Source organism: Sminthopsis crassicaudata, chromosome 2 (assembly GCF_048593235.1).
Source record: "Sminthopsis crassicaudata isolate SCR6 chromosome 2, ASM4859323v1, whole genome shotgun sequence".
In the NCBI taxonomy this organism is placed as follows: Eukaryota; Metazoa; Chordata; class Mammalia; order Dasyuromorphia; family Dasyuridae; genus Sminthopsis; species Sminthopsis crassicaudata.
The window spans coordinates 577980931-578001194 of record NC_133618.1 but is presented as its reverse complement, the minus strand read 5'-3'; the positions used below and the strand labels follow the sequence as shown (position 1 = coordinate 578001194).

General features: G+C 54.8%; 2 protein-coding genes across 7 annotated transcripts in view; both read right to left on the bottom strand.

The window, feature by feature from the left end:
• Positions 1-23: 23 nt before the first annotated feature.
• Positions 24-8860, bottom strand: NFKB2 (nuclear factor kappa B subunit 2). 3 transcript variants are annotated; one of them, XM_074295440.1, is made up of 23 exons: positions 8721-8860; positions 7471-7679; positions 7030-7108; positions 6800-6930; positions 6594-6692; positions 6353-6504; positions 5363-5469; positions 4802-4960; positions 4618-4722; positions 4415-4500; positions 4185-4323; positions 3956-4081; positions 3512-3727; positions 3242-3383; positions 2945-3059; positions 2659-2866; positions 2227-2396; positions 1493-1595; positions 1176-1327; positions 1018-1087; positions 743-915; positions 535-646; positions 24-307 (listed from the first exon to the last, which is right to left on the bottom strand). In XM_074295440.1, the coding sequence occupies exons 2-23, from the start codon at positions 7489-7491 to the stop codon at positions 186-188; spliced, it is 2787 nt and encodes a 928-aa protein (XP_074151541.1). In that variant the 5' UTR covers positions 7492-7679; positions 8721-8860; the 3' UTR covers positions 24-185. The 3 variants fall into 3 exon arrangements, with proteins under 3 accessions (XP_074151541.1, XP_074151540.1, XP_074151542.1); XM_074295439.1 differs by having other exon boundaries at positions 8671-8802; XM_074295441.1 differs by having other exon boundaries at positions 6800-6840; positions 8671-8802.
• Positions 8861-12963: 4103 nt separating this feature from the next.
• The window catches only part of GBF1 (golgi brefeldin A resistant guanine nucleotide exchange factor 1), a 121867-nt gene continuing 114566 nt past the window's right edge, over positions 12964-20264 (bottom strand). For 2 of the 4 annotated variants that reach the window (XM_074295426.1, XM_074295428.1), the window contains exons 25-40: positions 20115-20179; positions 19898-20021; positions 19690-19761; positions 19502-19596; positions 19045-19198; positions 18399-18624; positions 17611-17771; positions 17200-17446; positions 16893-17098; positions 16483-16633; positions 16268-16398; positions 15924-16025; positions 15390-15503; positions 14930-15110; positions 14592-14729; positions 12964-13881 (exon numbers count right to left, since the gene is read on the bottom strand). In XM_074295426.1, the coding sequence (XP_074151527.1) occupies positions 13604-13881; positions 14592-14729; positions 14930-15110; positions 15390-15503; positions 15924-16025; positions 16268-16398; positions 16483-16633; positions 16893-17098; positions 17200-17446; positions 17611-17771; positions 18399-18624; positions 19045-19198; positions 19502-19596; positions 19690-19761; positions 19898-20021; positions 20115-20179 (2445 nt within the window). In that variant the 3' untranslated portion in view covers positions 12964-13603. The remainder of the gene's footprint in view (positions 13882-14591; positions 14730-14929; positions 15111-15389; positions 15504-15923; positions 16026-16267; positions 16399-16482; positions 16634-16892; positions 17099-17199; positions 17447-17610; positions 17772-18398; positions 18625-19044; positions 19199-19501; positions 19597-19689; positions 19762-19897; positions 20022-20114; positions 20180-20264) is intronic. The other 2 variants (XM_074295427.1, XM_074295430.1) reach the window with 2 other exon arrangements.

Sequence of the window (20264 nt, the reverse complement as noted above, 5' to 3'; positions counted from 1 at the left end):
ACAGATGAGTAGAGTCTACGTCATAGAGTGGGGTGGTTGGGTCCCCAGCCCCCACATACCTTTATTCACCAGAACCAAAGGACCAATCAGGGCATTAAATAAGGGCACGGGCACAGGTGGGGGTATCTGTACAGCGGGCACCTCCAGAGGCAGGCACGGGGCCCATACTGTGGGCAAAGTTGGTGTCAGTGCACCTGTTCCTGGGGGTGCCTGTGGGTGAGCTCCCCAGCAGGCGGGGGGACCATGCTCATCTTCTCCTGCTCCTCCTCTACTGACTGGCTGCCGTAGGCACTGTCCTCCTTGACTTCTGGGGAGGAAGGAGGAAGAAGGGCTCAGAGTCTCATCCCTCCCTCCACTCACAGACCTGAGCCTGGAACCCCACTGGCAGGGCGGGCTAAGGGCTTCCCAGGGCCTGCTGCTCCGGGACCACATCTGTGAGAGGCCGGGCTCAGAGCCAGTGGCCTCCAGTCAGCCAGCTCCCAGAGTCACCCCGATCTCCCCAGTTTTGACTCCTGGAGCCCTCGTGCTCCTTACCTGTGCTTGGAAGCTTGTCCCTGGGCTCCGTTCCCTGCAGTAGCCGCACTCCCTCATCCAGGCCCATGGCGGCCAGAGCGTCTATCAGGCCCGCTAAGTCTCCTCCGGCCAGCTACGAGGAGAAGCAAAGGGAGAGAGAATTGGGGGTAGGATCACGGGTATGGAGCACGGGGGGCAGGGGCTGAGGTTCCAGAGCTCAGACACTGACCTGGTAGCTGCGGATCAGGCTGCCACTGGGGGAGGCCGTGCTGCGGTAGGTGTCCACCAGGCTGCGCAGTCCCAGCCTCTCGGCCAGCTCAGCCCAGTCTCCCCCGCCACCTGGTCCATCCAACAGCCTCTCCAGGCCCTGCAGGGTCGCGGCTCCCAGGGACAGGCCAGGGCCTGTGGCAGACAGACACGCTGACAGTGACCCAGGCCCGCATCTTTCGGGCCAGAGGTGGGGCCCTCACAGCCCTTCCCATGGCGGGGCAGCATGGGTCTTACCTGTGGGGCTTGGGGGAGTCAGGGGGGGCTCTGTGGTGTCCTGAGCAGCCTTCAGCAGCAGGGTCCTAACCTAGGGTGGCAGGTATCTCAGAAAGGCTGCTGTGCATCTCAAGCCCAGCAGCCAGACCCGCAAACATCCCGGCCCTTGCAGCGCGTACCTTTGCGCTGCGGGTAAGGTCCAGGGGTGTGTGACCCCGGTGTTTCCTTCCGCTTGCTTCCTCTGCCCCGTCTGACTCTGAGTCGCTGCCTGAGTTTGGGGGTGAGGGCAGCGGACAGAGGGGCTCTCCATTCTCAGCCTGCACGTCAGCTCCTGGCAGCGAGGGGCACAATCAGTGGGAAGGGCGCAGCTGGAACCCCGTGGTCCCCAAGGCCAGGAAATGTACTCATCCCCAGCAGGGGAGGGTGAGGCAGAGAAGGGGGTCGGGACAAACTGGCCGGAAGCAGTTCCTGGGGCCAGGGGGTCGAGGGCACTCACCAGCCTTGAGCAGCAGGCGGGTGAGGGTAGGGGAGCCCAGGCCAGCTGCCAGGTGCAAGGGTGTGTTTCCGGCAAAAGTTTGGGCATTCACGTTGGCACCAAGCTGGTGAGGAGAAAGACAGCTTAAACCGTCCGCTCCCCATTATACCCATGAGAGGCGGCCAGAGGGGCCAGTCTCCTGATGCCGGCTGTCCGCGGGGTGCCTCCTGGGGGGCTCCTCCCTGTTCTACAGCACTGCGGGGGCACCAGCCAACGAGCTTCCCAGGCAGCATCCGAACTTGGGTCTTTGGGACTCCAGGCCCAACGGTTCACTCACTGGGCTGCTCCTAAGTGCTGCCCGTCTCTTACCCAAGATCACACAGGGAGGAAGTAGCTGTGCAGGGCTGGAATGGGGGATCTTCACTCTAAACTAACTCTTTTCCCCGAGGCAAGGGGGGTTAAGTGACTTGCCCAGGGTCCCACAGCCAGGAAGTGTTAAGTGTCTGAGAACAGATTTAAGCTCCGGTCCTCCTGACTTCAGGGCCGCTGCTCTGCCCACTGCGCCACCCGGCTGTCCCTCCATCATGTGGCCCTTTCCGACCTGTGCCATCTCCTCCCACCTTCTGGCCCTAGCTCTGGGTGTCCCATCCCCCTTTGAAGCCAGCCCCACCCCCCAGGTGGCCTCCATCTCCACTGGGGAAGGGAAGCTCAGTGAAGGCGGCGCGCGCCCAGGGCTGAGGAGCTGGCCCCCTGACCTTGGTGATGAGGTGGCTGACGAGCCCCAGCTCCTCGGACTCCGTGGCCAGGTGTAAGGCGGTGCGCCCTCCCTGCCGCTCCGCCAGCTCCACGTCGGCCCCGCTGCCCACCAGCAGGTCCAGGCACTCCGGGCTGTGGGCACGCACCGCCAGGTGCACCGGGTAGAGGCCTGCGGGAAGGGCACGGCTTGGGACCCGCATGCCAGAAAGGATGTCGGCCAGAGGCGGGAGGCCCAAGGCCCTGGTCCCTTGCGGCGTGGTGCGCCCCGGCCTCTACCCTCACGTGACACACAAAACCCTTCTCCCTGGCCTCCAACAAGCCGCTTACCGCGGGTCGCCTTCCCCTTCCCCCGCCAGCTTGGGCGAAGGCACCCCCCATCCCATCCCAGTGTCCCAGGGCCGCCCCCACAGGGCCGGGGCCGGGGCGCTCACCCTCATAATCGGGCATGAGAAGCAACTGGGGAAGGGCAGGCCCCGCGTGGCAGAGGAGCGCCTGCAGAAGGCCGGGGCTCCCTGCCCGCAGTGCCAGGTGCAGGGCAGAATCTCCATGGCGGTCCAGCAGGGTTGGGTCGGCGCCCATGCTCAGGAGGAAGCTGACCACTTGGCTCTGCCCCGTGATCACAGCCAGGTGGAGGGGCGTCTAGGAGTGTGAGAGTAAGTCAGGGCAGCGTCCGGGTGTCGGGGGCTGCCCGCGCCAGGGGCCCGGGGCCAGGCATACCTGCTGTAAATGGTTGGTGAGGTTGACGATGCCGAGGTGGGGCACCCGGAAGATGACGTGAGCCATCTGCTCGATGACGCTCGTCTGCCCATGGATGATGGCCAAATGCAGAGGCCTGGCGGGCACAGCAAGGGAGCTCTACAATTGGGCCGAGCACAGTCTTGCCCTGAATTAGATGGAGCTGCGCCTGACCCCCCAGCCTCGTCTCAGGCCCTCCCACTCCAGCCTTGCTGTTGGACTGCAGCTTCCCACCTGGTCCCGGCCCAGCGTCCCGCCCCCCTCTGCCCAGCTTCATACGTGTCTCCATTTTCATCCTGGGCCCTCAGCAGGTGGCACTGCCCAGCCAGAAGGGTTCGGGCATCTGCCGTGGCCCCATAGTCCAGCAAGGCCCGGGCACTGCGCTGGGCGAGCCCAAACATGCGGAGGTTGTACTGCCGGGCTGTCAGGAAGGGGGTAAGGTCAAGGAGATGGGAGACGGGCACGGGGCCCTTCCAGTCCTCCGTGATGAGAGGCCTGAGTCCCGTCCTCCCCACCCCTAGAGAGTGTTTGTGGGGGTGGGAGCCATACCTTCCTGCAGCATCTTTAAGGCCTGGGGTCCCTGGGGTGGGGGATGGGCAGAGGAATCAGGGGCCATCTGCTTTCCCCCCTCACCGTCGGCTGCACGCTCACTTTCTTCAGACATCTGGACTCCCGCCCCCCCAGAATAACTGCCCACTGGGGCAGCCCCGGGAGAGTACAGGCCGTAGTTCAGAGAGGAGGTGGGAAAGAAGCTGAGCCCACCGCCTGAGGGAGGAGAAAGATCGTCCTTCAGTGTGGGGCCGTTGGGAGGCCCTGGGAAGGAAACCTGGGACCAGGGGTCAGTGAGGGGATGTGGGGCCAAATGCTGGGAACCCTGCCCCAGGGGCCCCCACGCTTCCCTTCCTAAGTCCTGATGCCAGGAGCCCACCAGACCCTTCTGCCCCCCCACCTTTTAGGACTTCCCAGTCCCCAGAAAACTCTGGTCCTCCTCACCTCCTCCTCCGTTTCCATAACCTCCAGCAGAACCCCCCCCAGCCCCACCCATGTGGGAGCCATCTCCAAAGTGCTGGGAAAAGGCCGGCAGGGCCTTCCTCCGCTTGCGCTGAACCTCCTCCTTGTCTGTGGGGTGAGGGGGATGGTCAGAGCCACTGCTCTCTCCAGCCCAGAGCCCCTCCCCCACCCAAAGCAGCCGCTGCTTCCCAGCACCCCCCACTCCTCCTACCTTCCACCATGGGGTAGTAGGTGAACTGCTTAGAGTCAGAAACGTCCCCTCCTCGTTTCCTCTTCAGCTGCAAGAAGACCGTCACTGGCCGCTCGATCTTCATCTTGTGATAGGGGGGTGTCCGGAACACAATGGCGTACTGGGGTGGGAGGGAGGCAGGCGCAGGCTCTCAGCACGGCCTGCGCCCCCCCAGCCCTGGCCCCCCCAGCCCCGGCCCTCAGTCCTGGCACCTGCTTGTGGACGTCGGTGGGTGAGAAGTCTCCAAAGGCCTGCCAGCCGTTCTCATCGTCCTCGTAGAACCGGACTTCAATGTCGTCTGCTCGGCGGTGAGAAGAAGGGTTTCCAGTCTGAGTCCAGCCTCCCTCGGCCCTCCCTCCCTCTGGCCACCCTGGCCCACGGCCCTGCCCCCAGCCCGGCGCTGGCCCGGCCTCACCTTTCTGCACCTTGTCGCACAGAAGGTACACCTCATCCCCGCCCCGAACAGACCCTGCAGTCTTGTCCATTCTGGAGATCTTCAGGTTTGAGGCCCCAGGGGATTCTGTGGGAACCACCATCCCCTCAAGGACTGCAGCAGCCTCCCCCCTCCCCCGCCCCCCAACGGTGCTCTGGCCACTCACTGCTATCGTGGATGGGCTGGGAGATGACTGGGGGGAGGGGCAGGGAGAAGGAGCCGTCGCTAGCCCTGAGGAAGGCAGAGAAGCGCAGCCGGACAATGCTCAGGTCCATCACTTTCTTCAGTTCTTTGGCTTCTTGCTCCAGCTCCCGACGCTCGGCCTCTGGGGGGCAGAGGTGCACGTGGAGCCAGCGGATCCCAACCGCCGTCTGACCCTTCAGTCCTCGGGTCACCCTAAGTGCCCTCCCAGGGCGCTTGATCTCTTCTCTCTCCCTTCCTTTCCCTCCTCTCTCCCTCCCTTCCTTTGTCTCTCCTTTTCTTCCTTCTCTCTCTGTCCTCCATCTCTCTCCCCCTCTCTCCCTCCTTCTTCCCCCCTCTGTCTTCTCCCCTCCCTCTTCCTTTCACTTTCCCCCCTCCCTCTTCCCCCTCTCTCCCCTCCCTCTGTCTGTTTCTGTCTCTCTCTGCCCTCTCTCCTTTCTCTTTCTGTCTCCGTATCTCCATCCTTGTCTCTGTCTCCCCCCTCCCAGAGCCCCAGACATGCATCCCTCCCCCAAGGTGCCCCTACCTGTGAGGCCTTGGGGCCTAGAGCGGAGTCGTTGTTTCTGAAGCTTCTGTATCATGATCTCCATCATGTTCTTTTTGGTCACATGCAGGACTCCCAGGTTGTTAAACCTGTAAGGGGTCAGGATGAGAAGTCAGAGATGGAGAAGAAAGAGTGGAGGCTCAAGCTGCTCCCTGGAAACATCTTCCCCCTTCTTTTTGACCTTCCCAAATCCTTGGCAACCTTCCACAAACAACTCAGAGCCTACCTCCACCAGGCAAGCTTCCCTGGCTCCTCCAACCCATGGATCTCTGCGCCCTCTGAACTCCTGCAGCTCTGCGTGCCAGCAGCTGCCTCTAACCCCCTCTGCCCTCATTCACTGGATCACTACGAGTGAAGCTCAACTCTTTGGCCAAGCCATCAGCAGGGGGGTGCCCCCCAAACCGTTCCTGGGGTAGGGCTTAAGTTTGTTCCTTCTCTTACTCCTACCAAGACCCTGATCTCCCCAAATCAAGGCTCTAGTCCCCTTTTGTTCCCCACTTTTGCTCCCCACTTCTTCACTCTAGGACAGTTAAGCATGAGAATTAAGTGTATGAGGAAGAAGGTTCAATAACCATGGGAATAGAGGTGGGAGCAGAAGGAGTTATAGGTAATGTAGAGGGGGTCTGGGAGGGAGGGAGAGGGGGAAGGCTGAGAAAGAGAAAGGGAGAAAAAGACAGGAGAGAGGGAGACAGAGAGCACAAAGAGAAAGAGCACAAGGGGAGAGACAGGAGAGAGACAGAAACATGTGAGAGACTGAGGTGATAGAGACAAAGGCACAGAGGGACGGAGACAGAGAAACAGACAGATGGGAGACAGGGATGAGAAACGCAGGCAAAGATGAGACAGAGAGGGGGACGGCAGACATAGGCAGGAGAAGGAAAGGGGGAGAGGACAGATCAGGCACCCTGGGAGGGGCACGGGTGACCTGGGGGGTCAGAGAAGTGGGGGTCGGGGATAGTGGGGACATCATACTGAGCCGTCATGTCCTTGGGTCCCACAGACACCACGCAGACGCCCAGCTCTGTGCACTGTTTCCCAACCAGGCTGTGGGCGTGGGCTCGGGGCGGGTCGCTGTGTGTGACCAGGTCCACTTCAATCCTGGCTGGTCCCACGTAGTTACAGATCTGGGCGACATTTGGAGGGGCGGTCACCTCCCTCCCAGGCTCTCCGGCCCTCTTCTCCATCCCACGCCCCCACCCCCTCTTCCGCTCACCTTCACTGTGGGATATGTCTTCCGACCCTTTTCACTGGAGGCTCCAGGAAGCCCCCCATGGGAGGGGCCCTCACAGCCGTAGCGAAAGCGGAAGCCACGCTGTGGATCAGAAAACAACCATGACTGGGAATGACGACCCCGGTCTGCAATGACCCCCCAGTGCTCCCTCTACACTAAGGAGCCCCGCCCCCCAGCCCCTTCCTCACCTGCTTGGGCTGCTCTACGATGACCAGGTAGGGGCCATCACCTGGGCTTGGAGAGAGGTCTGAGCCAGGGGTCTTGAGCTCTCCCTTCAGACCCACCCCAATTCTGGCGGAAGGTCCCGTATTTCTGCCTCCTGAGGAGCAAACACCTGGCTGTCAGGGTGGGAGCGGAAGGACACGGGAGGCCCCGGGAGCAGGGGGAGGACCAGGGGAGGGGCTGCAGAGACACCCACCTGCCTCCTCCGGGGGCTCTCTCCGATCCACCACTGGGGAGTTGAATTGGAAATCATCATAATCGATGCCATCCAGGCCCTGGATGCGGATGGAAATAGCGGAGGTGACCCCTCCCGCCAAATCACCCATTCCCTCCCCCACCCCAGCTGAGAGACAGACGGAAGACTCAGGCAAGGGAAGGGCCCGTGGCCAGACAGACGGACGGAGAAAGGCGGGGGGGGGAGGAGGCAGCTCCCACCACAAAGTCCGGACGGGTGGATGACCCGGAATGGGGGGGCTGACGCAGATTTAGGCTCGGCAGAGCTGCTACACAGACAAGACCGTGCGGGGGTGGGGAGGACTCCAGATGGTCGGACGGCCGGACCGACGGGCCGCGCGCCGGACAGGAAGGGTCGGGGACGGGGAGGGTCACAAAGGGAGACACTCGGGCTAGCACTCACTGGGCCATAGCAATCTTCCATGTTTTAGAGCGGGGCTCTGTCCAGCCTCTGCCGCCGCCGTCCCGCAGAGGCTCCCACCTGCGCTGGGGTGCGGAGGGGCCCCTCGGCCAGGTCTGGGGGAGCAGCCAGGAGCCTGAGGGTGGGGGCAGAGGGTCCCTCCTCCTGCCAGGCCGGGACGGGGAGAGCCCGGAGCTGTGGGCAGGCGGGGGCTGGGAGGGCAGGAAAGTTAGAGCTCTTAGGAAAGTCCCGAAAATACCAGAGAGAGGAGGGGCCACGGAGGGGGCGGGCCTGGAAATGACGCGCTCGCCCAGCCCGGGGAGGGCGGGCCCGGTCGGGAGGTCCGGCGGCCGCCCCTCGCTGCTTTCTCTTCCCCGCCCCAGACCCGAGCCTGGCTTCGTGGGAGCTGTGGGGTCTGGAGCCCGCGCCCCCCCGCCGGACACGGCTTCCCGAGCCCAGTCTGGGGGCCGATCGCCGGGGAGGGTCTGGGGCGGGAGCGGGCGGAGGCTCTCCGAGGAGGGAGGGGCCCGCGGGCCCGGGTCCGAGCTCACCTCTCCGCGCCAGGGGTGCTACTAGGGAGCGGAGAGATTCCCGCCTGCCCTCCCCCCCGGCTACTCAAACCTGCCCTCCTTCCCTTCCCCTCCCACGGCCGGGGCTCCCCTGGGATTTTCCGCAGGCCACCAGTTAGCGCTCGGGAGGGAGGGGGAGCTGATTCAGCTTCGGGGCTTTTAGGGGGATTCCTCCGGTGGGGAGGCCTCACTCCCGCTGCTCTGGGCCCCTAGGGATGCAGAGCCCCCGCTCTTCCTGTGGACTCGGGCAGCTTGAGGGAGGGGGCAGCAGTGCTCCCACCACCCGGGGGCCCGGCTCCCCTCGGCACAGGGATGCTCCCTTCCGTGCCGCTGTCCCAGAACTGTTTGCACGTCTGCATGCGTGTGTCCGCGATCGTGCTAAAGTTACAGGGTTGTGTCAGCGAGTGCGTGTGCACGACGGCACGACTGTGCACGCTCGTGCCCGTGTCCGCGCATATTCGGGCACGCCCGACGTCGCCCGCGGGCCTAGGACCGTGACCCCCCGCAGCTCTAACAGTCCTTGAATCTGCGCGGAAACGTGTCGCGGTGTGTGTGTGCGCGTGATCGTGCCCACGTGTGGATCGGTGTTCTTTACTCTCAGTGCTAAGTGGGGGTCCCGACCCCGCCCCTCTACCTGCGCTCTGAGGACTGAGGGAGCCCAGGTGCACGATCCCGGCCACTCACTCGCGGCTGCAGCTCCGGCTCCGGCTCCGGCTCCGGTTCCGGCTCCGCTACCGGCTAGTTCTGCCTTCGCCAGTCTTCCGATCCCAGAGCCACTCGGCCACCCGCGGCCCCAACCGGGAAAGCCCCTTTTCCCCCTCCCCGGGGAATTCCCATAACGTCACTGTACGTCACGCCACGACCTCTTTTTCATTGGCCTAAAGTTTTAGTCTTCGGCAGGCGCAGCCAATGAGGACTGAGTGTAGAGCACCGCCCCCTCCGGTTTTATCTTCGCTTCCCCGCCAGGAAAAGTACCCTCTCTTCCCCGTGGCGGGATCCGGGAAGGTGGGCCTTGGGGTGGAGGTAGAGTCCTCGCGCCCGCTGCTGTCGGGGGCCTGAGCCGAGGCGGCCAGCCCCGAGCAGTGGGAGGGAGCCACGGCCCTCCTCGCCCCCGGGGATTCCGATTGGTCCCCTCCCCCTCTTGGGGAGCCCCTGGGCTCGGAGGAACCTGAGAGCGGAGAAGTGAGTTCCACCGCAGTCCCGGATCACCCGTCGGGGAGCGGGATTAAGGCTGCGAGCCTGGTTTGCTTCGTTGGCTGGGCTCCGACCAGATCGCGTCCGCGAGGTCCGGGCCGCACCTAGCCCGGGCGTGGTTTCCGTGGAGGACGCGGGTTACGGGGATCCTCGGAATAAACGTTCGAATGAAGTTTCCATCTCTTGTGTGACTCGTTCAAGGCTATGCACAGCCTCGTTCTCCCCGCCATCCCCCCCTCCCGCCCCTCCAGGCGCAATACCGTAAACTTCTGGAGGAGGCCCAGCACTGTTTCGTTCTTATCTTCGGGCCCCCTCCTCTAGCGTGTGTAATAGGCCTTAAGAAATGCTTCGGGGCAGCTAGGGGGCGCAATGGATGGAGCACCAGCCCTGGTCAGGAAGGCCTGAGTACAAAGTGGTCTCTCCTAACGCTTCCTGGCTCTACGACCTGAGCAAGTCACTTACCCCAGTTGCCTCAGAAAAAAAAAAAAAAAGAAAAAAAAAAAGCTTCATTGTTGGGGGAAATATCCAGGGGCTGTGGATAACCGCGGTCCGAGAGAGGAAAAAGCCGGACCAACCGTCCCGCTTACTGGACGGTTGGAGTGAGGAAGACCCGAGTTTAAATGACCCCCAATACTGACCCCCCATGACCTAATCTTTTAAATAGGAATCGCGCCGAAAGTGCCCTTCTCACGGGACGATATTGTAAGTAAAATTACAGTCCACAAAACGTCGGGATATCACCCATATCCTCTAGGCTTTGATCTTTGCTATTTGCCAGCCAAGGATGAAAGGAGCAGTGGCCACACAGAAAGCCGGTTTGGGCCGGAGCAGGGAGGACACAGATCCGTCCTCCTCCGGTATTTGTCTCTTTTTTCTGGCTCTTCATGCAGGTCATTGCACCAATCGTGAGCATGCCGTAAGGCTGCCCTTCTTGCTAAGCCATATTGCTTTGTGATCTCAGTTCCTATGGATTTAACTGTCATCTCTGTACAGATGATTATACCTAGTCTTTCTCCCGAGCTCCAGTTGTACCCCCCACTGGCTTTTGGACATCCCGAATTGAATGTCCAATAAGTACTTCTAACAACTTGTCTCAAACCGCCTCTCCCCAGATGGGTTACTATGACACCGCCATCCTTTCAGTCACCCTGACTTGACACCTGTATCATTCCTCCATTTGTGCTCACTTGTATTCATTTCCCATGTGTCCTTTCCTTGTAACTACATCTTTATCATCTCTTGCTTGGAATATTGATATAGCCTTATAACCAGTCCACCTGACTTTTCCATCCATCCTCTAGTCAATTGCCAAAGTGATTTTCCTAAAGTAGGTTTGACCATGCTCCTCCCTCTGGTCCCATGAATTCCATGATCCAATTTGCTGGATCAAAATAAAATCTGTTTGGCATTGAGAGCCCTTCACAGTCTTGCTACTTCTTTCCCCATCTTTTTACCCTTTTTTCCCCTCCATTCCCTCGGATCCAGCAACACCAGCCCACTTGATATTCCTCATACATGATAATTCTCCATCTGGGTTTAGCCTTTTGCACTGTTTCCAGTACCTGGACTGCTCTCCAGCTAAAATCCCATCTACTATTTACAGTTTTATCATCATATACATGTATCTGTTTGCATGTTGTCTCCCCCATTAGAATGTGACTTCTTTTAGGTAAGAGCTAAGTGTTTTTTATCTATCTTAACCAGAGGGCCTGGCATATAGTAAGCATTTAATGTTCATTGACTGAATGCCAGGCAAGAAAACAGCTAAATTCTACAACTTGGATCCCTATTTTTAAATTTTTCTTTAAAAGAGTGAAAATGCTATGTTGTTAAAGAAGATCCAACTCACTTCCAGTTGATCAATGATGGACAGAAATAACTACACCCAGAGATGGAACACTGGGAAGTGAATGTAAATTGTTAGCACTACTGTCTATCTACCCAGGTTACTTATACCTCCGGAATCTAATACTTAATGTGCAACAAGAAAATGGTATTTACACACATATATTGTATCTAGGTTTTACTGTAACACATGTAAAATGTATGGGATTGCCTGTCATCGAGGGGAGGGAATGGAGGGAGGGGGGGATAATTTGGAAAAATGAATACAAGGGATAATATTATTAAAAAAAATTACTCATACATATATACTGTGAAAAAAAATTCCAAAAAAAAAAAATCTAGAAAAAGAAAAAAAAAGAAAATGCTAAGTTGTGAACCATCCTCAGTCCCCACAGTCCTCTCTCTGGATGTAGATAACTCTTCATCATAAGATCATTGGAACTGGGCTGAATCATCTCAGTGTTGAAGAGAGCCATGTCCATCAGAATTGATCATTGGATAATCTTCTTGTTGCTGTGTGATCTCTTGGTTCTACTCATTAGTTCCCTGTTCTTGTTGAGCTTCTTAGAACTTGAATTCTAAGATTTTTATCACCATCTCCTTAAGGTAACTCCATGTTTCTCCCTACATAGCCTAAGTCCTTGTTTTCTCCCCCTATGGCTGATTAAAGTATCTCTGGTCAGAGGATCCTTAAGGCCAAAGGAGGAGCCCTGGATAAGTATAGATACAACTTTCCTAGGCAATACTCTATTCTAGCTCTTCCCTGATACTTTTATTTAAAGCCCAAATTATAGTCCCCATGTTTTGTCGGTGCTTCCCCAAGCCCTCCCATTCCTCACAGGTACCGAGGGTTGGCAGCATTTTCTGGCCCCTTCCCCTCATTAACACCCTGTCAGAGGAGAATTTTCTGGGCATTCAGAGTTGCTGCTCCTTAGAAGTAGCAATCAGAGAGAGGTGGTGTCCCCAGGACAGTACAGGTGTAACTGAGGCATATGGTTTCCTAGAGAGGGCTGTTGAGTTCTGTGCTCCTTGAGAATGGCACAAATGAACAAGAATGTAGAGGTAACCCCAGAGATCCTTCTCTCTCCCCTCCTGGAATCGCTGACAGAGGAGGACCAGGAACAGATCTTGGCAATTTAGAAGAGAGCCCATAATCTATCCTAGTGGGTATGACAATGGGAAACCCAAGCCCCATAGGCATGAGGCTAGAACTTGGAGGGCTGAGGGAAGTCTTCAGGAATATTTATCTGTATACCATCTGACCCTGTTTCCTCTGCAAGGAGACAAGTTGGGAGTCATAGGACTGGCAAGTCAAGAAAGCTTTCTGGGCCTTCCCAGGAGGCAATTCTGAGGAGGCAGGGAGGACATGGGCCCTAATGCTTCATACTTGACATTTTATGATGCTATGACTTAGTTCTTAGACTTAAGCTTTTGGATCCCTAGTGATGGTAGATTGCAAGATTAAGGTCTAGTTCTACCTGATAATGCTTGTGCAACAGAAGTCCCAATTTCAGTTCATCGTCTTATTTCTCCTTAGAGCAAGAAGACTGGTGAGCTACATCTGGGAGCTACAGTTCTTCATGAACTCTGTTCCAGCCCTGTCATGAGTTTTAAATTGTGCAGTTGCCCTTAGTGATCCCTCCTCTAGGCAGGAGAGTGATTGGGCAATGTGACTGGTGCAACAAGGACGACCTGTCCTTGAATCCAACTCCTTCCAAAGTGTAGGACCACAATGCAGCCGTATCCCCTTTTATTTCTTCTCTTCTCCCCCTCACCCCAAGAATCCTGTGTATTAGGACTAGTCTCTTCTCTATTAAACCACAAGCTCAGAAAAGGAAGTGTTAGGAAGGGGAGAAGGTAAAATAGATGGGAAAGGGAGGCTGGCATGTGGGTTTTATTATATTTATTACATTGTAAAAAGTCAATTGTTAACTTCTTCATATGTACATGCTCCTGTAGGCAATTCCCCTTGTTACCTCTGTCCCCTGGCTCTAATCGACTCCCCAGATTAAGCTAACTCTCTTGATAAAGGAGAATTGGAGGAGGTAGCTCAGGGCTGATAGGGGGAGGAGAGGTCTGAGGAAAGGGAAGCAAAGTGCAATGTGGTTGGAGTATAGCTCTCAGAGCTAGGACCGCAGGATAAGGGCAAAGAAGGGGCCCTTCTAATGCCAAGAAGCAACATGGGCAGGGCTGGTTGGCACTGATGCCCAGAAATCTTTCCCTCAGGGTCAGCCCAGGACTCCTAGGAGACAGAGCTAGCTGAGCCCCAAGTTTGATTTCTCAGCTCTCAGCAAGGCCTCCCACAAATAATGAGCAGAAGTCTAGTCCCTTCTCTCTGGATGACGTCTCTAGAGAGCACTGCCCTCATTCCCTTCGGCAATCTCCCAATTTGGCTCTGACGAGAGCAGCAGCAGCAGCTGGGCTAGGCCCAGGGCGGCATCAACATAGTGTGCAACCAGAAGAGGGAGGGGGGGAGAAGCCCTCAGTGGTGTGGTGGGAGAGAGAGGCCCAGTCTTCAAACACCTGTCTTAGTTGACTTCCGAAGTGGGCATAGAGTCAGTGGGGCGAGGGGCAGTTAGCAGAGGCACAGGTGAAGTAGCCTCAATTAGGGCTGGATTTAGAATGATCGGCAATGTCATGGGTGGCACGCCCACCTGCAGTGGGGAGGCCAGGGGCTGCAGGATCAGGGGGGGTTGGGCCAAGGGTGCAGGCCCCTCTGTGCTGGGACTCAACTTGCTGGGTGTCAAAACTGCAGAAGAACCAGAACTACTGGAGGTTACTCCAGACACATCGGGCTTCTCGGGGTCTGTAGGGAAAAGGTAGCAATATTCAGATCCCACTTCTGGCCCGCCCCTCAAACTTTCCTTCCCTGCACCTGGACCAGGTAGCCTTGCCACCGCCCGCACAAGGGAGAATGTTTTGAACATTCAACAATCTCCTTCAATCATCTCTTCCTACGTCTAACCAACCGGGCAGTTCATTTTATACCTAGGCTTAATCCCTACTCTTTCACCTTCAGTTCTAGACCAATTAAAAAAGAAAAGCCCAAATTATAGTCTTCATGTTTTGCTAGTGGTTCCCCAAGTCCTCCCATTCCTCATGATCTCTGAAGGTCAGCAGTACTTTCTGACTATGGACCCTTCCCTCACTAATACTTCAGGATAGTTGTACCCTGGCTGTCTCTTGGCTGATGCAGCATATGGTGTTCTGGTTCCCTGGGGCAGCTGGGTGGTGAAATAGGTAGAATGCTGGGCTCAGAGTCCAAAAGACCAGATTTCAAATCCAGCTCCAGATACTAATTCTAGGCAAGTCACTTAATCTCCGTCTCCCTCAGTTTCCTCAAATGTAAAATGGGAAATAATATTATCTACCTTGTAAGATATGAGGGTTAAATCTGAATATTTGTAAAGTACTTAGTACAGTGCCTGACACATAGTAGGTGCTTAATAAATGCTTATTCTCTTCTCCTTATTCCCTCACCTTTAACATTCAGAAGTGCAGAAAAAGGCTACTCACCATAGGCCCCTGGCTCTGAGGGCATTTCTGGTATATATATGTGGCTGGGCATCCTTGTGTCACTGGCAGCGGGAGCCAAATGGGTAGAGGCCAAGGACTTCTGGGAATGTGATTCAGTAGGCACAGGTGGCAGGGGGTCTGAGGAAAACGATAGTTCAGATAGTCTCTCTTAGCATTCTGTAAAGGAATAGTTTTGTCTCTTCCCAATGGCTTGTGTGCCATCCACTAACCCATGGTACTGAATCCAAATCTACTTCTAGTCTCTCTGAGAACTCTAGGGTTCTTTATGCTGAAGCCAGAAAGAACTGCACAGGAATGCCTTCCCCTAAGTCCCTTACCAGGGATGACTGTCTGCTTGAAGAGTTCATCTCGTAGATGGGGAAGGAAACAGTCAATACGCTCCCAGGTGATCTCCCAGAGGGCAGAGGAGCCACTTCCCCTTGTGTCTGCATTGTGGAAGATCTCTGCAGTATCCATCACTAGCAGCATGTTCTTCAAGGACTCAGGGATGGCCTCAAACTAGGGGAGAGAAGTAATGTTGGAAGTGGTGAAATTGAATACATGGGAGAGAGGCAAGGAAGAATCGTCCTCAGATAAGGAAACTGGACAACACTTCCCAAACGTGTGAGGGAGTTGGGAATTTACAGCCTAGCAGGGGAGAGGCAATGTGACTGGGCCTGGGAGTGGGGGAGGTGGAAGGAGAATAGGTAAAGAGGCCACACTGAGGGTAAGCCAGGAAGGAGGCTCGCAAGTTTAATGGAGAGGGAGCACAGTTTGGAGAACTGTAAGGGACCCTACCAGTAAGTCACTGGAACCTGCATGCATATACTTGTCCATGAAATCCAGAATGGTCAGCCAGAGTGCAGCAAAGGTTGGAAGTGACAGCAGTGGGGACAGGTGCTGCAGGAATACCTGTAGCCCACCAAAGGCTTATTAGATGATTGAAGAATCATTGTCTAGCCTGTTTCCTTTATAGGCCTTTGACTTGGGTAACTCCCCAGAGGCTCAGGATTCTTCTGGGTCCACAGGTTCCATAGAACAGAGCTTCTTAAACTTTTCCCACTTACTACTCCCTTTTCACTTGAGAAATTTTTACACAACCCCAAAAATACAGATACATAAAACAGATATACAAATCAAACATTTACTGATAATAAATCCCAATTTTGTGACATCCCATATTCAGTTACATGTTGCTATGTCATAACCCAAAAGAAACTTTGCCACAGGACATTGGGGGATACTGTTTTCCCTGCCTTTCCTATCTGCCAGGAGCTGCTGTTTAGAGAGAGCTAAAAGTGTGGGAAGAGGGTCTGGTGCAGATGATCATACCTTGGAGAGTAGTGTAGAAGCCCTCATCCTTGTCTCTTCCATGCCAACCAAATCTGCAGGACTGATGTTCTCCAAAAGCTTGGTCAGCAGAGGAAACAGCACCTGGTGGTCAATCACCCCACATCCCACATCCCCCAGTAAGGTCATTGGTAAGCTTGGCTCCAAAAGAGCCAGGAAAATGGCTGGGAGAAGGCAGAGGAAGGGAAACACATCATGGGGGTAGGGTGGGGATAAGATTAATATTAATATAGATGATTAATATAATTGTATACATATGAAAATATAATATGAATATTAATTATCCCTGCCTCAAGCTGCTCAGGCTTTCTTCTCCATTCCATTACCTTATTAAAACAGGACTCCCATTCCAGGGCATCTAGCTTCTGCAAGTCATGTACCAATAGAGCCCTTTGCAGATAGGTGAGTGCCTGCATCCGGACCTGACGCCGAGCATCGCAGCAGAGCCAGGCAATACCTGAGCAGGAGAGAAGGATCACAGTGACTGCAGTCATTCCAATCTACTTCCTCAGTTCCACTACTCATTATTCTTGGGAATTACCCTGAAGTAGTGGACACCAGCAATGAGCCCAGAGGGTTCGGGAGTCAGCTTCAATCTTCTTGCTCCCCGTCTCCAAGTGACGCTGCTCCTCAGCCCATGAGCTGTAAATAGTTGCTGCCCGTGTGTGCAAGGTGTGCATCAAATCCAGCAGCTGGGATCCCAAAAGAAGGAGTTGTGACAAGGGTCTAAGGAGCCCAGACTATTTCACCTTCCAGCCCCAGACCCAGTCCCCTCAAGAATAACATATACCCCATCAATCATCCTGTTCCCAGGACAAAGCCACTATCCAAATCCTTTGTTTAGGCCCCCCCAAGTACCCCTTCCAGCTTGAGCCTGCCTACCCTGGCCCCGGCTGGATTCCCCAACAGCCAGGCGCAGGGAGAAGAGGAAATAAATGGTGCCATACTTACGTCCTGACTGACCTGTAAAGACACCGTGTGGTAGCTAGCAGGTATTCCTTCATCGTCTTCATCATCACTGTGTCCGCCACGAGCTGTGTGCTGGCTGGATGCCCGGGGTCGACGAAGCACTGAGCCATCCTTTGACTTTTTCTTGAAGCGGTTCCCTTTGCTGTCATATTTGTGGCATTTACTCCGTTTTTCCTGAGATTTGCATCCTGTGGAGATCCAGGCCATATTTCCTTATTCATGGGAATCCTTCCCTCTCCTCTGTCTCCTTTCCAGGCAGCTACCTTTTTGACTTTCTACACCCACTTACCGCCATTCAGACTGGCCTCCACAAAAATTCGGATAGTCTTGACACAGAGCTCAAAATTGTCTGGGGTAATATGAGCAGCATCACGCACGATGAAAGATAGTGACTCCACACATTTGAGCAGGGACTTTGTGTCATGAGGACCCAGATCCAACCCTACAGTAAGGCTGTACTGATTCACCAGAGGAGAAGGGCCAAGCCGGTTTGGTCCTGGGGCTGGCTTGGAGCTATCTATGTCATCTTTTCCAACCTGTCCAGAATATGAAGGTGGGTAGCAAGTTAGATGATGTACCTGGCCCAAAGTTCAGGAGCATGACTTGGCTCTACTTGTCCCTTTCACATGCCCCAAGAAAGCCAGGAAGCCACCCAGACCAGGATGGGGAGTTCTACAGCCCAATGCCCTTGCTTTCTTACCACGAGCCAACCACTGTTGACCACGTCGGCATCGGTAGCTGAGCGGTGCATCTTTCCTGGTCTACTGTGGTCAGTGTAGACCTCTGAATCCGAGGTGTAGCCTCGGTCCAAGTTGACGTCACTGGGGTGGTAGGAGGAGAGTTCACTGTCTGATTGAGCACCTGAGCCAGAATGTGAGCAGAGTAAGGATGGGGATGGGGATACAGTTGGAGACGTTGAAAGAAAATGCTAACAGACAATATGGGCTCATTTCCCACAAAAGGAAGGATTCTCCTCTGTCTGGTTCAGCTTAGTCCTACCACAAGACAAAAGCACAGACCAGATAACCTTGACTGTTGTCCATGAGGTAACAGACTCAGGCTCCTTTTGACAAGAGTTATCACTGGAGGGACTGAAGGAGATTTGGTATCATTCCTTGATATGTGGCAACCAAATGATGTAGTGGACAGATAACCAGACTTGGAGTTTGGAAGATTTGAGTTCAAATCTTGCTTAAACCTTTGCTAGCTATGTGACCAAAGACAGGACCCTTAACCTTTCTGAATCTCAGTTCCCTCATTTATAATACAAGGGATTGGAATGGGTAGTCTCTAAGGTTATCTTTCGAGCTGTTTCTATAATTTTATCTAAGGACAATGGGGAGTTACGCAGCAGATGCAAGTATTTAATTTGCTTAATGCAATCTCAGACTTTTCTTTTTTTTTCTTTAGACTTTTTCTCTCATGGATACAGAGTGGAAATCAGCTGCTTATGTGGTAGGTGTCCAGTTTCCCTGGGGGAAAGCTTACCAGTATCAGTGGTATCTGCCCTGGCTGTGGCCTGCAGAGAGGGGGGAGGCTTCACCCCTGAGCCGATGCACTCCAGGAGGGTAAAGAGAGTAGCCCAGTCATCCCCAGAGTGGATATTTGCTGCATTGGTCTTGAGTAGTTCATGGAGCCCATAGGCAACCTGGTGGCTGACACGAGACAGCACGCTAGGTTTCATCAGTAGTAGGATACGAAGGGACAGCAGTACCTAGAATGGTAGGACATGAGCACAGGGCTCACCACTCACCCTCTACTTCTCTGCTTGCTTGCCCATCCTGGGAACAGAGTTATGACAATGGTTTGCCCCTGGGGTACCCTGCTATTTCCTCTGGCCTTTTGTGATCAGAGAAAGCAAGAACTCCAAGATCCCAAGAGGCACAGTGGGTGGTCTGGATGATGGAGGCCATTCTAGACATCTCCTCCTCCCTGCCTCCTACCCATTCCTAGATGAGAATTCTTGCTAGGGTCCTCTCCTGTCATTTAGCAAGGAGTCTATGCTTCCATCATCTCTAAAGCCCTTTAAGTATGGCACTGAGTGTAGTCTTTACTACAGACAGTCCCATGGATGACACTTGACCTTTGGTCTACCTCCTTTACCCATTTTCCCAGATGGCTAAAAATCCTTCACCTGGCCACTGATTTCTTCTCTCCTTAGCAATCGTATGGCCAGGCGCAGTAGGCCCACCACAGCCCGTTCCACCAGGAAGCAGAAATCCAGTGCCTGGACACATAGGTGGTACAGATGATCACGCACTGTTTGCCATACACAACCCACACGATCCCTACATGGCAAGAAGAAGGGGAGAAAGAAGAGAGCTAGTGAGCCAAGGCCCGAAGACCATCCCTCCAATGCCTTAGGACCATCCTAATCCCTTTAGGGTCCCTTGGTATTGATGTTGATCATAGGGGTACTGTGAGTCCTATTTTTCTGGTATAATCAGAAAAGTGATAGACCCTTTTGCTTACTTAAGTACTGATATTCTCTTGGTACTAGTTCCAAACTAGTTTTGGTTTGCCCAAAGGACCTCAGTATGGATGCAGGATGCAGCCTTATAGCCATGATTCAAACCTTTTCCTTATCTCACCTGTTCTCTAGCACGATACGTAGAAGCATTTCCAGGCAGAAGGCAGCGTCTTCCTCATCGTAAGTCTCCTCATCTGGTGTCACCGATATCAGAGCCTACAGAAGAGAAGTAGACAACTTACTGCTACCATGCCATCACCACGTGGTTCCCCCCCATCTAGCTCCTCCCACTGTCCTTCTGCTTCATACCTTCATTAACTCTTGTAAGGACTCCAGCTGGAGGAATTTGCTTTCTGTGATCATCTTCTCTGGGTCACATTGCTATAGTGGCAGGAGGAGGGAATCAGTGGCCTGAGTTGGAGTGAGGAAAAAATCCCACAAAACCAGAGTCCTACCCTGCAGGAAGTTGAGACCTGATCACTGAAGAAAAGAGTGGGAAGAGAGTTGGGACAGGTACCTTGATACAGTCCAGTGCCATGCGCTTGGCTTCTTGGTTCTCAGTGGATGGACCTCGCATGCTGGATTGTTCAGGACCACTTAATGTCAACCAGCTCACAAAGCTCAACACAGTTGATTCTCCTCTGGAAAGGTATAGAGAGATGGGATATATTCAGGTTAATCCCAAATTCTTGGTATTCCTTTCCCGTGGCCTAGAAGTTCTGATCTATCCTCACCGATTTGATGGTGTTTCCTCCCGCTGCAGAGAGATCTTTCCATTGGGATCCACAAAATCTTCCACCTAGGAAAGGCAACTTTTCTTTAACATGACCCTTACTTATTACTCAGTCCCAACCTACTCTGGTTTTATTTCTGACAGCCTTTTG